A 14,575-nucleotide genomic window follows, 5' to 3' on the forward strand; every position below is an offset into this window, starting at 1 on the left:
GTTGGAAATTCCTTCTCCAGCCTGTTTATTGATGATTAAAAGCGTCTTCAATGGGGATGTAGTTAGTCGAGCGCGAGAGGGGATAGGGATTTTCCCTCTGACTTAGTGCAGGTTTGTCAGCCCGCACAAAATGCCTATCCTAGGAACCACTCACACTTTAAGCATCTCAAGCATAATATTTCCTGAGATGCTAAAGATCTGTATAAATAATAATAATCATTTCAACGCCATTTACTGTAAGTCCGTGGCTATAAAGCCTCATGCTACGACAAATTAACATAATGAAGAATTCTTTCTTTGGATTTTGTAGTTTGCTGTTAATTATCAGCGAGATCATTAATGCTTAAGGTCCACCACTTAAGAGATGGGTCAAGACATTAACAAAATGTCCTTCAGGGACACTTACATCCGCTCGTATAAATAGTTCACGATCACACTTTGGACTGGACAGTTATATCGCTGACCTCGCTTGGGCATTCACAGGACCATCTAGGAATGTCAGTCACGTGGGATATTTAGAGATGCACACGCTTACACCTATACATCGAGGCGCATTTGATAATAAAAAGAGAAGAAACTGAACTCTGAATCATTGCTCGTCCAGATGAAGCCTATTGTGTGTATGTGTGCGCGCATAAAAAAGCTATCATGTTCCGTATACCGTTATGAAAGTAATCATCCAAAGGTCATGGGATAGTCACGGAAGCTGCTAATAAACAGACCACTTTGTTATATACAGTCTGTACGATAACGCGGCGATGAAGGATTGACGAAAGATAGAATGCCGATAGCGAAATAAAATTTTAATTTTGTGTACTTTTTTTGTTTTTGCGCTGCTGCTGCTGCGTGCGCATTTAGAACAGCAACTCGTCACCTTTTACTTCGCTTTACCAGAGACCATTACATTCTAATTATCTGTAATAGACTATTTTACCCTTAAAGGCAACGATGTGGTAGGAGGAAGTGGATATAAATCCACTTCCTGTGGTAGGAGGAAGTGGATTTATATTCACTTCCTCCTACCACAGGAAGTGGTGTCTAAAGCGACGTGTTCAGAGAGAGCGGGGTCTTAGGACACACGAAAAAGATGGCACCCTTAACTACACACGAACATATGACCAGTTCGACATCTGAATGAAAATAAAAACAAAAAAGGCTGAAGTGTTCCCTCGTTTTTGTACATTAAAAAAAACAACAGCACAATTCGCCTTCTTCAGAGTTTCAAGAACAGGAGAACAACAAATAATTGTTTTGGCATCGTGGCAATTTAGTGGCTTCGCATTTGGCGAAGTCCGGGTTCGATTCCCGTCTATGACTGGAGGAATTTCTTAAGTCCTCTTCAGTGGAGGCTGTAATAATCTGATCGGTGGAGGAATATGATTGCTCTGTTAGTTATTCGGGGTTTTTCAGCCCGCACATCATGCAAATAAGTCCCCTGAACCAAATTCTACAGACATAAATACAGAAAGGTGAAATATGACCTGAGAACTCAGGCCTAAAAATCCACCAACGGATTTAAAGGTTCAAAATGTATAATTTCAAAATTGTTTGGGAAATGGAGAAGCAGAACACCGTGATCCCTCCCTCGATGAATCTAATTAATACGAGTATCCTTGTATTCACATAAATAGCTGCGTGCTATGAATACATTTAATTTTAGAGTTGTTTTAAGTGTGATAAATGGCTTCGTTGATATCAGGTTTTCCAGCTGTTTATAGGACACGTCTGGAGTGTTGTGACGAAGAGAGAGGACAGGTGGAAGTTCACTTCCTTCCATTTCTGCCATGTGGGCCGTTACCGAGAACGGATACACTCATACTTTGTACCTCCACAGCAAACCTATCGAACAAACCCATCCTTGATTACGCTGACCGGAAGTGGATGCTTACTCATCCTTATCTCATGGCCAACGTGCTTAAGATTTCAAAGAGCGTGACGTCACGGGTTGTTACTATATAGCGGCACTGTACCGTTGCAGTTTCTCTAATTCTCATTTCGGAACTGTCCCTCACCACCTCCACCTCTCACGGTAAGCGTATCTTCCACGTTTTTTCTCTTCTTTACGAAATTCCAGTTTTTAGCGTAATTAAAAATGTAGCGTTTGACAGACAGTGCAAAAAATGTGGAGTTAAGGAGCAGAGCGACACATTTTCTAATTACCATCTTGCTGCGGGTTGGTATTACATAAATAGCTGCACTTATACCGCGTAACCTCACATATACGGATAATACAAACAGAAGGAGAATCTCGAATATTCGTCTATCCTTGATGGCTAAGTTGTGCATCCCTTAAACTCTTTGGTGTCTTCTGGTTTTCCAACTTAAATTCGTATTGCTTAAAACTGTACGTTTTTAAATATTTCAATTTTATTATTGAGAAAAAATTAAGGTTTGGTTTTTTTTCTTAGTTCGTCTGATTTTTTTTTTTTTTAATTTTAATCGTTTGATTTTCTTTTTATTTTATTTTAGTTTCGTCTTTTTTTTTCATGTCATCAACAATTAGTAGTTAATAAATATCAATTATAATCACTAATTGGTGAGTAATATGTATTAATTAATAACTAATGTACTCGATAATTAATCAATAAATAATTATTGCGGTTTGCGCATGTGCAGTGGAACTGATTGCGAAATATCACGTTTTTTCTTAATCTCCAACACGTTGCGTGTCTAATTACTGCTGTTGTTTAGTTCAGTTCGTATTGTTGTCGGTGTCCATAAAGGAGAGTATTGTATCTGTACTCCTGCTCCTCTCTGACTATTTTACAGTAAGTAGGCCATTAACCCTGTTCTAATTTTTGATTTTAATATTTTCTTTATTTGTTTTTAATGGTTTGTATGAAACCATTATGGAAGTTTCATTTTTATTATTTACTTTCTCGAAGAACTTAAAATATTTTATATTACTTAATATTAATGATGTCTTTCTGTCCACTTCCACCTTTTTATGTACACATTTCCGGTCCACATCTATAAACAACGCTGAACAACTTAGTCCCGAAGGTGATCACAATAAGTGGCGTCCACTTCTGTATTGGAAATATTTATGAAATGAATTTCTAAGTTAAATTCGTCTTTCTTTTCGACCTTTTCTTTTAAGTTGATAATCTCCATTTTAACTTGCAGGAGAAAAATTAACTTAGCAGCTGATATAAGAAAACTACCAGAAATGTCGCGAAAGATATTACTCGTATTAGTATCGTACTACACTGAGTGATCACTGAATTATGACCACCTACTTCGTAAGTCCTCCTTTTGTCCTCAGTTCAGCGGCTATCCGACGTGGCATTGATTCAACAAGACGTCGGAAGCGTTCTGGAGGTATGGTCAACCAAGCTGTGTGTAATGCGGTCAGCAATGCAGGTATGAAGGTGATTGGTGTATCCATACGCCTGATATGCCTTTCTTTAATGTCCCACAAGTGCTCTCTGGGATCGATATCGAGGGATTTCGGAGGCCAATCGATATGCTGCAAGTCAGAACTGTGTTCCTCAAACCATTCCTGCACAAGTGCCCGATGGCTCAGCGCATTGTCATCTTGGAAGACACCATCCCCGTTCAGGAAAAAGTGCAACATAGTAGGGGTGCACACAAGCAGTTAACGATAGCGGAAACACTGATACCTTGTTCCATATGCACCAGGAGTCCAAGTTCCTACCAGTGAAACATGCCCCACACCATACAACCGCCTCCACTGGCCTGCACTTTTGATACCATGCATGATGGATGAAGAACCTCGTGTTGTTGACGCCAAATCCGTACACGACCATCCACGGTTTGCAGTAAATAACGTGACTCATCCGACCAGCACACCTTCTTCCAGTCTTCTAACGTCCAACTTGCATGCTCTTTGCACCAGGCGAGTCTTTTTCGCCGATGAACCTTGGTTAGGTGAGGATGCTGTAGGGGCAGTCTGCTGGTATATCCCATACGTGCGACGCAATGGTCATGCCAGATATTGTTCCGGGTTGGTCCATGTTCTATTGGGTAGTCAACTGTTCAACAGTACTTCGCCTGTTCTCCTGTACGAGTTGCCGGACCGGCGCTCAACATCAACCTTTTCGCTGACCTTTGCAGTTTTGCAATCGGGTAGTTGTTTGACCATTTGACGCCAGTCCTGGTACGCTTTAACTACGGCGACTCTCGAACACTCCCACCAGTTTAGCCGTTTTGGAAAATCCAGGCACCATCTCGTCCAGTACCCACAATCTCTCCTTTATCAAAATCCTTCCTTTTACCCATCTCGGAATTTTACTACCTACTGAACCACTGACACCTTATCTATGCTGCGTAGGTCGACTAACCCCGCACTCTCATACCGCACGTGGTCAACGGGTCGCATTCAGTTTTCATAGGGGTGGTCATAATTCAGTGATCACTCAGTGTACGTTAAGCTATTTTATATTAGTCGTATTTTTAAGGTAAAGGAATCGAGAGAAAAGATTCAGCTGATGTTGCAAATATATAATAAACAAATAAACTCTCAGATTATACTTCGGGTTCGGCTACAAAAGAGCCTAAGACTTTAAAAGATAGAAAGTATAAGATTGCCGTATTTTGTACCATTAATGGATTCTAACGCGCGAGTGGGCAACTCTGTACTTTTAACTTGACCACTCGGTTACCGTTGTGAGCATATTGACAGCCGTTCTTTTTTTTTTTTTTTTTTTTTTATTAGGAGGGTGGTGGTGGGGAAGAATACTTATCTGTAGTACATTCCTAATCGCATGCCAAAATTTTGCTATGGTAACTTCTTGCTTCTAACTGGATCGAGAAAGTCGGAAGGCCATTTTAAACGTAAAACACATTTGCATAAATATTTGTACGATATTCTAGAAAGTGACAACACAACACAATGAATAAATGCGATCTTTGGAAGATGGAATTACAGTACATCATTTTCCAAAGATGGCTTCTGGATTCGAATGTTGTGTTGCAACACTTGCATATTTCCCGCTGGTACAGAAAGGCGAGAAATGTGGGGGGAAAGGTCAACACATGATCAGACCTATGGAAGCCGTGCTTAGTCTTCAACAATGAAGATAACTCACCCTTACCGCTGAAGAATACCGAGAGTGACTATACATAATGATGGTCAAGAAAGAATTAGCATCTCAGTAAGAAAATGCCATTGAGAAGAGTTTCTTACTGTTTATACTGAGGGATGGCGACTGGCCAAGCTGATCGAAGTTTCCCACATTCACTCAGGCGAGTTCTTCCTTTTGGCTAACAGCCCTTTCTCTTCTTTTTCACAGCTGGTCCCAGCATTCCTCTAGGCTTAATTTTCCCAGTTTTTGGGCTGCCTCTTCTTTCGTAATCGAAAGGCTACTTCTGTCTTCTTCGACGCACGTCAGACTTTCTCAGACGGCTACCCTCAGTTACGAATTTTGTAGACCACATTCTTCAGCTTTGTCGTACCATCTAGTGAGAAATCTCCTGCTGCGGATTCGATAAAGTTCCGAATGAGACAGATTCAAGTGGTAAGAAGCAATTAATTAGAGTTTCTCGGTTTAGTTTCCGAAGTCTTAGTGACTGTTATTGTTGGGAACGATATACCAGACTGGAGTTGGACAGTGTGTGGTCAGTGCACGTGCGGTTGTTGAGACATCTGGTCGTGTCTCTTCACAAATTACTTAAATACGGGTTTATCGGTGGTCAGGAGACACAAAGATTCTATTCTTAAATCTTTGTGAAATCATTGCAGGTAGGGTTGGGGTAGGAAGGGTTCAAAGAAAAAGAAATAAAGGCTCACGTTTTGTCAACATCAGTGCGTGTTCAAGTTCTAAGTTGCCAAGTTTAAGACAGCCAAGAAAAAGATGCAATGATACATAAAGTTACTATGATGTAAGAATGTGGATAGAAGAAGTAAACTTACTTCTGGACTACACAGAATTCTAATGAGTTGATCATTTATAATTATTTCTATTAATTCTAATGATCCTCATCCTTAATTTAGTGGAAAGAGTGTTTGGTGCTGCAAAAGCAGCCATCTTAGAAAATGCAATTATCCTCTTAATGAAGGTGGTCCATTCTATTTGAAATCAAACGGCACTCCGAAACTTGAATATCTTTTGAATTTACTATATTTTTTCCGGGTTGCATGCATAGTCTCTCCATCCATCCACCCCTGCTGTGAATGATGTGCTCACTTACAGAAAAAGATTATATCACTAAACCTTTCATTCCCTCACCATTTAACAAACTATCCACGTTCACAGGAGAGTCGGAGATGTTATTGTCTGAGTAAAGAAAGGCTGTTCTATTGACTGTTAGATCAGCTTGAAATGTTTTTGAACCCATTTCGATCACTTCAACCATTCTTACGTTGGAGCAGATTTTGCTTAGGACAATAAGCTCTCACTTCTGTACTACACAGTCGTTGGTGAACAGTTCCAGGCGCCCAGCGCCCATTCAGAGTTACCTACCGTGTTTTAAGAGGTCTCTACAAATAATACGCTCTTTTGGAATGCAAGCTTTATTCATACCACTGCCGACTTTCCTTGAATAGGCTCTTTCTTCTCAAAACTTGAAAAATTGCTGCACCTACTTGTTTTTTTTTTTTTTTTTTTTGCACGTTAATTAAAGAGTTGAACTATTGCTAGAGAAAGGGAACAGAGTTGGATTTGCTGATGACAACTTAAATACAAAAAATTATAATCGCAAAATTGATATGACACATTGAAGATCATTCAAGTTATGTTGCAAAGTATAGTGTTTTTCAATACTGTAAAATTAAGAGAAAAGGTAATAAATGTCAACGAGAGAACAGTATTAATATGAAACGTCTGCTGGCGCATCGCACATCTCCAAACTTTTTCCAGGTATATTAATACAGACTAGAAATTTAGACTAGTTCTAAACGTCTCGATTTTAAGGTGTTTCTTACAAACTAAACTTCATGTTTAGGATTAAAAACAACAGTGGTCCCAATATCCTCTTGGGGAACCCCACTTCTTACGTTGGTCCAATTTCAGGAGTAACCATTAATCACCACCTATCCCGCAGCTACCCTGAAATACATCTGAGGAGTTCCTTGTGACAGTTCAGGAGATATATTCCAGGTTGTAGAGTAAACTCTCATGCAAGACTCAGTCAAATGCTTTGCTTAAATCCCAGTAAACTACGTTGAAATTATTTCCTGCATCTAGCTCATGAGTGACTCTGTGAAAGCAGTTTACCAGGTTGGTTAAACATCATTTTCCCTTTACAAAACCATGCTTTCAGAATTTTCATTTCTATATAAATGATTCTGTAGGGCACTCTTGACCATTCCCTCCACAATTTTTCCTACCACTGAAGTCAGACTGATCAGTCGACAGTTACCCACTTTACTCTTAGAACACCCTCCATGTTTTGGCGACGTACTGTCGCTTCTCCAGTTGAAGGGAACTTCTGCTAGACCAGTGATGCCCTCATAACTTTAATGGTACAATGCGCTCTCTTGCGACCTCCCTCAAAATTACTGGATATTTTTTTACCAATAAAATATTTTGTTACTGGAACACCAAATACTTTCGCATTTCTCGTGCTGTCTTCAGAATCCTTCTCGATCACGTTCTCCACTCGTTCCTTTAAAGCAAGTGTTCAGACAGTTCTTGTTCTTTCCCAATCGGCAATAACAGACCAGACGAAAAGGAGCCTGTCTCACGAAGACGCCGATGGATGCTACAAATAAATCCTTGACTGGACATCGCCTTTGTGGAAAAGTTTCTCTGTAGAGACGCTTAGCTTCATTGCTGTTTCCATTCATTCATTCGTAAATGAAATTAAATGAACGTCTGTCATCTCAGCATTAATATATAGATCAGTCATAGTTAAGATAAATAACACGTGGATTAAAAATAACAAGAGGAAATACTGAATCATTTATAGGCAACTTCAAGAGAACTGATAAACGGACGACTCCCTTTAAGAAAAAGTTGCCTCACCCAAATGGAGATATGGATTCGTTCCAAAATTTGAATGCATGTGCAGTGAAATCAGATATACGCGCCATACTCATAATTGGAAAACTGTGAACCCCTAGGAAAATCTGGATTCTTTTGTTGGTAAACAATCCTGCAGATAACTCAAGAGTTTTATTCCGCCATGTTAGTCCGTCCCGAGATATACGAAAAACATTTCTTGGCTTGCATTTCCCTGTGTTTTTGGCATTCAAATGCAAAAAGATTCGTCGACTACTCACCAATGAATAAGAGATATCTGTCTGTTCAACGGAAGAAATTGAGTTGCTGAATAAACTGATTTTCAATATGGTTATTTATAATTAAAAAGTGTATCGATGTAGTATGAAGAAAATATCTTACTTGTAAACCAATATGTAAATATTCAAGATCAAATTAATGGTGTGATTGTGTTATACCATTAACCCGCAAACTATATAATACTGTACCTGCAAATAGCACTAACTTTATTGACGATCTTCTATTTAGATTTTACAATTTTTAAGTCTTCTTTCTGTAACCATTAGTAAAATATTTGCATGAAAGCAGAAGAAATCAATTTTTCTTAAAGATTGTGAATAAAGACGTCAGCCTCCTAGCTTCTAGGTTTTTCGGTGGGGGGGGTGAACCCTTCTATATGAAAAGAAACGAATTCGTTCGCATAAATAAAGTAGTGCAATTCTGAAGCAGCTCGTTTTGAATGCATTGCAAATGAGAGGCCGTTTCATTATAGAAAAAACATGCAGAAGGTCTGATTAATGAGTGGCACATCCGATATGTACCACTCATTAATCACATGCAAGTTCGCTCTCCGTGATAAGATAATGGCTCTGCCACTTGACTCCTGTTTCAAAGCATCTGGGTTTCCTCCTCCAGAATAGCGTGATTTGTTCGGTAGGAACTTCTAAACGGCCATTTAAAGTTGGCATGAAGAAGTTAGGTGTTTATTTCTTCTGAGACCTCGGCTAGTTCGCTCCCCAAAACAATTAAATCGGCCACAGAATACCCGAAGAAACTACGAACATTAATCCCAATGGCCGGAGTTTCCTTGGTGGTCACCTCATTCGGAAATTCGATGGGTAGCATGGTGTGCCTGCGTGATAGGTCGAAGTGGAGTTAATCCTGCTCTAATTGTAACTTAAATCACATTGCATTCATCTTGATTAAATCAGTAGTTCTCGGATGAAATTTGCCTAACTGAATCCCAATCTAAAATGTGTGTTGTGAGGACAACGATGACTTCCGACAGAAGACGTCATGGATAATTGTTTATTTATTTAGCGGCGCATTGACCCCGGACAACATATTACCTCGCAACTTCTCTGTGGTCCAGAATTCTCTCTGTTGTCTTCTATCTTCCCAGTGCATACGAACGCCCATAGGTCAACGGTGACAATACCTCTTTCCGTAGCTAACGACTACATCAAGAAATATGCGCGAATGTCGTGCGGGTCGATCGGGAAGGTATCTCCGTAATACTGCCGCAGAATCCCCGCTACATCGTCATGACATTGCCCAAGGATCAGATGCGTATCAGCACACACCACTGATGCGTGTACCTCACGACTTTTCCTTCGGTGTGTGACAGTTGGTGTAAATGTTATGCAAGCCTTTTTGTCAAAAAAATATTGATACAACAAGAATTGACGCGATGGATTCTCTATATGCATAGAAGTTAACGAGCGAGCAACTTCGACCACATTTTCACTTTTATAGCGCAATCGGTTATCATTTTTCGAAAATTAATGGGCTGCGCCTCATCTTTTAATCATGGCCAGCCTAATTTGCTAGTCATCATAGATAATAGCAAAGGATGGAGTCACACCCTTAACAGTTTTTCCGGTTCTTTGATCTATGAAATCCATCTTTTTAAGTAATACTCGCATCTACTCTGAGATGGAGATAATTACGCAAGTTTTTTTTTTCTTTTCCCACAAAGTAATAAAGGCATTTCATTCCTGTGGCAGTCCCCGCATTTATCCGTTCCTGATTGATAATCTTTAAGAGGTTAACAATTAATTATAAGATTAGAAAATAATTCGGATCCTCTTTTTAGAAGCACGCATTGCTGTAAATCGATGTAAACTACAAAAGTTCTTGAAATCGTGATCTGGATGTGAAATGGGGATTTCCAAACTGTTCTTAAAGGAGATAAGTAAAAATTATTAAGAAATTTCGAGTCTAATAAAAGAGGTTTGAGACTTCCTTCGAAAAAAAATAAAAAGGTTTAAGATCGAGTTTTCATTTTCTCAGAAAGGTATTTATTATCCACAGTTGAACAATGAACTCTTCTGGATTCATGAACGACCACCACCTTGTATGTGTTTCTGTTTTATTCCTGATGCTACGTTATTCAGATTAATGTAGAATTGTTAAAACATTTTACTTCGGATATCTTTCTTTCATTTACCATATTTTCCTGTTTTTGTTTTTCAGGCGATGAGAATGCGGAACACATCTTCCTTCCTTGCCATTTTAGTGGCTGCCCTCTGTTCTTGGTTTCCTAAGGGTAAGTGTGCGCCTACCACGGCCACTTAGTATTATCATTCTGTTATCACTTTCTGAAACTCACTAAAAGCAGTCAATAAATAGTACAATAACTGAACAGCTTAAGTTTAAGGACAAATATTCTAATAAATACAATTTGCACTTAGATTTATCTGATCTGGACAATCAGTTAGACAATTCAGTTCTTGCATTTCTTGTTTAAACACTGTTGAAAATATTTAATCGATGTTTCGCTAAAGTCTATCTTATGCTAATAAAAATGTACACAACCCAAATAACCTAAGTGCAAGGAGGTATAAAGATTTAGTAAAAACATTTGCCACATAGCGCAAGGAAGCCAAAAGTAGATAATAAAGTACAAATTATGCGCTTCCCTTTCCTCCTCACGTAGGCAAATATTCAGTTGACCTTTCTCGAACTGGGCGAGAAAGAGCTGAAGTAAATAGAGTGCATTCCTATTTAAATTTAATTCTGGCAAGAATTTTGGCTGGCGTCTGTAACCTCCATAATTGGAAAACAGGACATGCATGCCTCTTCGGTGCTCCAGAGGAATTAAATGATGACGGACACCACGAATTGAAAAACTCAATAAAAATCGAATTTTACTTCAAACACTGTACATTTTAAGATTTGTTTTTTTTTTTATGAAACTTTCTGCCTTTGATATAATTGAAGTGAACATTGAAGAGATACCACGGGCAACAACCGGTGATGGACTGCTTCAATCTGTTTGTTGCTCTGCTCAAGAGCAACCCCCTGGACAGCGGTAAGCTAGGGGGGGGGTGATATATACATTCAGAGGTTAAGGCAGGGACATGTGTCCAGCGGTTACATGGACCACATGTATGCTTAACCTGAAAGGTACAGAGTTTACAGTGTTTATTTTTTTACATATTTAAAGTTGTGCAATACCGAAGTGTCCTAAATTCAAGAATATTGATTTATCAAAACTGCTGTAAATTACAAACATGAGAAATCTGTACAAAAATATAAACGATTGAAGCAGTCCATCACCGGTTGTTGCCCGTGGTATCTCTTCAATGTTCACTGTCTTAGTGCTCACAGTCAGTTGTCTTTGGAGTAAAAGATGCCAAGAGAGGGGACTCAACCGATTCTCGGACATCAATGTTAGGCGAAGTCTCCTGTTGTGTTTTTTCAAGAGTTACCTGTGTTATGTTGGAGTTATGCAAATTACCTTCATTCGTTGTATCCTCTGTAGGAAGATCTGTGTTGGAATAGTAGAGGTATGGCTTCTACATGCTTCACAGGTCCATGTGCCTCTTCTTTGCTTATTTAATTTCTTTTGTGAGGGGGTAAGACAGGAGCTACAGATTTTCAGGTTGCATCGACAACAAGTTAAATCAGCTTCTTTATTTAGTAGACAGATGGCACACGTGGTTGGATGCTGAGTGGATTGTTCGTCCTGCATTTTCTTATTTGAAATTTTGAGTACTTAGAGTCCGATTCGTTATGCAGCAGATACTGTTCAGTGAAAGGATTGTATTTGTTTACGTCCTGTCTTGCCGACAGTAGTCTAGGGTGGGGGAGGACTGCTATTGTTGGGTTTAGCTTCCTGTGAAGTGACGTCCTTGTTCTGACCTTGATTATATCCCTAGGCTTGGTGTCTTTTATTGTGGTATGTTCATAAGCAGGGCAAAGACAAAACAGTGGGCGAGTGGCTAATATAAAAAAAATAATAAAAGTTTACCTGTTGGAAGGTCTTCTGTGGAAAATTTAGTAGCTGACGAGGGAGTCTTTTGATGGCGTTCCTATGTGAACTAGAACTACTTGAAATTATGGATTCATGGGGAGCACACAAATAATCGACCGCATCTTGGACGGCCAGCAACCTCTTTAAATCCAAGGTTTCTTGGAATTTATTAAAAATATTTAGTGATTATGCAAAGCTGTACCAGTAATTTCAGTATGTGAATGGAAAATTTCATATAAAAGGCATATCACAACTAATTTTCTCATCTCTAAGAACTTCTAAATGGGTGGTCATCGATGTAGTAAGAAATTATTGACAACGACTTTTTGACAATGTATTAGAACAACATATATGATTATACAAATCGGATTCAGAAACATTATTATCTGTACTCATTTAATAATCTTCAGTAACAGAGTTGAGTAATACACAATCATAAGTTCCAATTATTTTAAGGTTGAGCAGATGAAACTGCATAGCGCCTCCGTAGCCAGGTGGGAAGGAGCAGCAGTGCGTAGCACACGCTTCTTGATTAGACCGGGGTTCGAGCCCGTCACCACCAAATACGGAGCATGCGGAAAGGTCAGGGAATGACCACCGCACCGGAGCAATATGGCCTTAGTTGCTAATGCTCCTAAAAACCAAATAACAACAACAACAATGAAACTGCATGTTGGAATTCAGAAATGTATTCTTAAGCTGACTTCAGATTTGAACATTACAAAGCGTCCAATGTTTTAATTCCTACCTTTAACCTTTTACAGAGCTTTAAAACTAATTTTTCACCTTTTTAATAATTTCCTCACTAATCCAACATCCATTCCTTCTATATTCCAGTGTACGGCGGCCCAATATCTGGATCGTGTGAAGGAAGTGATACGGACGCTTTCGTGGACTTTCTAATCTCCAACCTTACGTCCCAGATACCGAGTCCTACCCGATTGCCTTCGAAGGATGGATTTTTTGAACTTTACGAAGGGGAAGCCTGGGGTCTTCCCTCTCTTCGTCGTGTGGGACCATCGTCAGTAGAATGCAACGATGACGTAATCACTCTACGCGCCCAATTAGCAACAGACCAGATTAGAGGACGTTACCAGTGGAAGAGGAAGTTGGTTACCAAATCGATGTCCGGGGTGGTGTTCCTACAGGCGAAGGAGTTTAAAGTGACTCTCGAGATCAGCCAACGGAGACATCAAGGAAGTGTTCTCAAACTGCGCGAGTTTCAAGTTGATAGGATGAGTGGTATAAATGTAGAAGTAACAGGAATTGGCATTTTCACGTGGACTCTGACCAAGCTATCCACACCAGCTGTTAATCTCTTCAGGAACACCATGGCAAAGACAGTAGAAGGCCCATTGAGAAACGCCTTAGCTAGAGAATTGGTGGACATTTCCTTGCCAATGGCATAGATACTAAACTTTACCTTCGATCTCACTCATTCACTCATAGAATTCTGTCGCACAGAAGTGGCCACCGTGAAAGATGCTCTTTGTGAAGGTACACTAATGAGTGGCTCATTACCGACTTTTAAGTCGATAATGAGCCAAATTCAAATATTTTATCATACACAACAAAAATGCTGTCAATGAATGTGTAATTTTCACGAGGAACATATGCCATGACTGCCACTGTACATACACCAATATACGCAATGTCATATTAAATTGTATTTTAGAGTCATCAGTGATTGAGCAACGTTCGCGGTGGAGTTGGAGTTACGGTCGCTGAAAATAATATAATTTATTATAGAATAAAGTTACGCTGGAAGAAGGGTAAATTATTACGTACTATATTATTGAAATACCTCGTTTACATTCAGTTGTTTGAAGGTTAACCAGTACAGTATGACAGTAATGTTAGCCCGTATAATTAAGTACATGGCTGGGTGCATCTGATGTTGCTGCAGCGCTATAATGGCGCAGTAACTACTCCAGTAATTCTTTTATTTCTACAGGCGAAATCATGTGATGTATTCGTGAGAAGAAATTGTTTTCAAATTACCAGAATGTTTCAATAAAAGTTCAGCGAAAACATAAATATTTTCAATTTGTAAAGCGGTTTCATTTTCTCTAGTAAAGCTTTACAAAATATACACGCAGGGTGTTCAAAAAATCGTGCAATGACTGCTGCGAAGTATTCTAGGATCAAAAAGGTGTCCGCTTCTGAATGGTTGTAGAGCTGCACCTGTTTTGAAATTTTAAAAATGGCTAAGGAATTCCGAATGGTAAAAGTATAATAGAATTGGGCACATGTTTATTTTGGCCTTTTTTTTTTATTTTTGACTTCCCCGAGTTTTTTACATGATAAGTCGTATAATCTGTACTACGGTCACCATACCTGAATGGTTGTTGACCTCTGGTATAGATTATACGATAATGAATCTTCTGGACAATTGTTTCTGGTCTCAGACTAA

At 39.2% G+C, this 14,575-nt stretch overlaps 1 protein-coding gene across 1 annotated transcript; it reads left to right on the plus strand.

Annotated features, from left to right (window-relative positions):
- The first annotated feature begins 1,999 nt into the window (after positions 1-1,999).
- On the plus strand, positions 2,000-14,003 carry LOC150083063 (uncharacterized). Its single transcript, XM_090377003.1, has 3 exons — positions 2,000-2,029; positions 10,380-10,452; positions 13,000-14,003. The coding sequence occupies exons 2-3, from the start codon at positions 10,383-10,385 to the stop codon at positions 13,569-13,571; spliced, it is 642 nt and encodes a 213-aa protein (XP_090233129.1). The 5' UTR covers positions 2,000-2,029; positions 10,380-10,382; the 3' UTR covers positions 13,572-14,003.
- The last annotated feature ends 572 nt before the right edge of the window (positions 14,004-14,575 follow it).

Source organism: Mastigoproctus giganteus, chromosome 7 (genome assembly GCF_048544385.1).
Source record: "Mastigoproctus giganteus isolate SK-2022 chromosome 7, ASM4854438v1, whole genome shotgun sequence".
NCBI lineage: Eukaryota > Metazoa > Arthropoda > Arachnida > Uropygi > Thelyphonidae > Mastigoproctus > Mastigoproctus giganteus.

Coding starts and splice junctions, on each gene's coding strand:
- LOC150083063 (XM_090377003.1), top strand. CDS start 10,383: ATGAGAATGCGGAACACATCTTCCTTCCTTGCCATTTTAGTGGCTGCC. Junction 10,453..12,999: donor CTGTTCTTGGTTTCCTAAGG/GTAAGTGTGCGC, acceptor TCTATATTCCAG/TGTACGGCGGCCCAATATCT.